At 55.6% G+C, this 3,184-nt stretch overlaps 1 protein-coding gene across 2 annotated transcripts in view; it reads right to left on the reverse strand.

The window, feature by feature from the left end:
* The window catches only part of LOC113211905 (hemicentin-2-like), a 90,076-nt gene that overhangs the window by 17,567 nt on the left and 69,325 nt on the right, over positions 1-3,184 (reverse strand). For both annotated transcript variants that reach the window (XM_052263964.1, XM_052263965.1), the window contains one exon: positions 2,285-2,444. In XM_052263964.1, coding sequence (XP_052119924.1) covers positions 2,285-2,444 — 160 coding nt within the window. The remainder of the gene's footprint in view (positions 1-2,284; positions 2,445-3,184) is intronic.

Below are 3,184 nucleotides of genomic sequence, written 5' to 3' on the forward strand. Positions count from 1 at the left end.
GTTGCACGGTATAAGTAGGGCCGCTCGCCATCCATCTTCCGGTCGGACCATTAAAGGAACAAGTAAGGTTCGCGCTGCTCTCGCCCTCCTCGCACCTCCCTTGGCACGCCGGCCGCTTGGCACTCCCTCCCTGCTGCACACAGTCGGGCTGGTCGAGGGTTCGAGTCGCAGTAGCAGTTTGCCAGTAGTATCTTTTTCTTCCGCGGCGGCTGCCCGTATTCCGGCGGCGGCGGCGGCGGGGGCGGCAGGCGAGAAGGCGCGGCGAGCACGCCATCTGTTTCACTGAGGCAACAACTAGGACCGCCATTAATCTGAGGGATTGTGGTTGAGGCGGCCGGGCGGGCCGGGCCGAGCTGGCAGGCGAGCGGGAAGGCAGAGCCGGGCGGAGCCGCTGCAGGACGACTCGAGGCCTACTATTTCCTTCTTACCGCCGTAAGGAGACACAAACTCATCTCTAAGCAGGCAGATCTGCGGAGTAAATTACCACTACGTGCGACGCCGTGAGCCGGATCCTCGGTGTGGAGGACCTGAGAAGGTTATGCCCAAGTTCTCTGGAAAGACTTTGTTTCAAAATGGTTTTTTTTTTCGCTATATACTGATGGAAAATTGTTTGTCTTTCTTTATGGCCGACCAAAGACGAGAGCGCGACGAAAGGCAGCGGACCTTAGATCCATTTCAATCAAACCCCGCGCCCTATCTCAGCCGCCCTTCATCTCTGGCGTGGGTTCACTCGAGGCCAACAGTCGTGACCTCCAGCAGCCCAGCCCCTTTTTGATTCTGCAGACCGACGAGAGCCTGAAGGCAACGCGGGAACGCACGTGAAAACGTATCGGAAGTCAAGGCGGCTTGGGAGGAGGGTTGGGGGGGTGACGACGATGGTGACTTCACCCTCCGCCCCTGCCGCTCCCCCACGCCGCAATACAACCTGATCCGGCGGCTGATGAAAGGGCCTGCCCTGCCCCCTTTGGCAGCGACTTTGGCAAATCTAGATTATTCGCACCCCGCGCCAAGCAGGGCACATGGACTGTCCACGACCGGGACGAAACTCGTAAAGAGCAGGGAAAAAATCCCTCCCTCGGCCCCCGCCCTCTTTTTTTGGGCGACCTTTTGACCACGCAAGCGTAACGCTGGTGGCCCTCGGCGAAGGAAATCGGGGAGGGACAGGAGGGGGATGAGGGTAGGGGGGGGGGGGGGCTCAAGCGGAAAACAACATCTTGCCGGAGTTTTACGGCAAAAGAATGCTGTGAACCCCAAATTGAAATTAGCAATTATATAAAAACAGCCGGGCGACCAGTCCCATTTAGTTTCTACGTGAAAGCCGTCGGGTCCATACGGAGGTCCCATTTTGTTTCGCCACACGGGATGCTCCTCCCGATGGATGTCCCCGTCGGCAATCCCACCCCAGCCCGCCAGCTAATCCAATCAAATAGACGGGAAGGAATCTGTTTGCTAATCTCTGCGGTGACGCCGCCAGCGCCTTCCTTTTCTCGGGGTCCTCGGCCGCACCTTACGGCACCTTATTACCTATCGGATTGAGATTAGAGCGCCGCCTTTTGAGGGGCGCCCCGGCGGCGCTAGCCCAGAGATTGTGTGGGCGACAGCGGTCCAACCAAACAGGATGTCATCAGGGGAGTGTGTCCCCGGCGAGACCATCAGCTCGATGAGGAGGAGCTTATTGAGGGCCAGAGATAACTAACGTCACGTGTTGATGTGTCGGAAAGGTAGACGACGAATTTAGTTCGACCGTATTGATAGAATGGCTTTCACCCGCGCTGCAGACAGCAAGAAGAAGAAGAATAAAATCAACCTCTGAGGAAAAAGTGGAAAAGCGGAAAGATTGTCTGAAAACTGTTGTAGCAGTGTTGCACATGAGTTTCAGTTATGACAGTTTCTCTTTTCAATAAAAGTGCGGGCACGGGGCGTAAGCAAAAATCACTTTGAAAAGTTTCGTTGCTTCCGAGTTTGCTCTGCCCTAGCGTGTGGTCGAGTGCTGTTTACTCATTCTTTTTCTACCTTAAGTAGTTGTCAGTCGTTTGTGACACTGTTTGCGTGGAGGTAGTAATTAGTTGGTGCTGCCAAACAGGACAGCGGGATGGTAGAACGAAGGGTAGAAAAAAACACAATAAAACGACACCGCAGCTGCGCAGGGTGCGATGAAAGTGCGCTTGCGAGCGGGGAGCGCCCGTGAGGTAGGCAACTCGCGGAGCGCGTGGCACGGGTGGCGGGCGGGCCTGCCCACCTCGCGGGCGCCCGGCCCTGCTCGGCCCGGCCCCGGTGCACTCACACAGGACGGCGAGCGGCAGCGGCGGCGACTGGCCCCTGCCCTCGCTGTTGCTGGCCGCGCACACGTAGCTGCCGGCCGCGCCGCGGCCCACGCGCTGCAGGATGAGGGTGCGGTCGTTGAGCAGCACCCCCCGCGCCGGGCTCGTCTTCAGCTCCAGACCCTGCGGACAACCAAAAGGGACGGTTCTGTACGGAGACACGTGATACGTTATGACATCCTTTTCTTCAATTTGCTCAGTAAGCGGCTTTTTCAAAACAAAACGGTGCACCGAAATCCGTTTTTGCGATCCTCTTACTAAGTTAAGGTGATAACTTTCTTTTGCAAAATCAATACCTTTTATTACAAAAATATTGAGATAAAAAGTAATCATGCCCTTTAGCATGAGAATCTCAAAGCTTGGTCATCGCAAAATTTTTGGTTGAAAGTGCAGCAAATAACCAGTTTCAGTATACATACTATAGTGGTTCTACGCTCACAAGAGTGGGGCAAACTGCCTGACTTGTTTGCCCCACTTCTCGCCTCGTGCGCCTGACCTAGAGGAATGTCCGCTCCATGCAGATCGCACGTATGAGCAGCCGGCATTCATGTAATGAAAGCCTTCGAAAAAAGGTATACTCTGTGTATACAGATTTCAGACCATTCCATTTTCCGTCCTTTGTTTCCCAATATCGCACTGGGATACACAGAGAACACGGCTTTAAAAATCCCTGTCCGGGATTGGTGCGGCCCGGCCGGCCGCTCTCCGCTGGGCTCCTATTAGCGACTGATGGATGCCGCCAACTTCTGTCGAAAGCACCAATTTCCGGAATGGAAATGAGTCATCGCCCTGCGCTGGTCTGGTCCGACCCGGCCGGGGGCAGACCGATCGCAGATAAAAGGGATCGCCATATCGGTCTCTCC

This window comes from Frankliniella occidentalis, unplaced genomic scaffold (genome assembly GCF_000697945.3).
Source record: "Frankliniella occidentalis isolate FOCC.00 unplaced genomic scaffold, Focc_3.1 Scaffold15, whole genome shotgun sequence".
Taxonomy (NCBI): domain Eukaryota; kingdom Metazoa; phylum Arthropoda; class Insecta; order Thysanoptera; family Thripidae; genus Frankliniella; species Frankliniella occidentalis.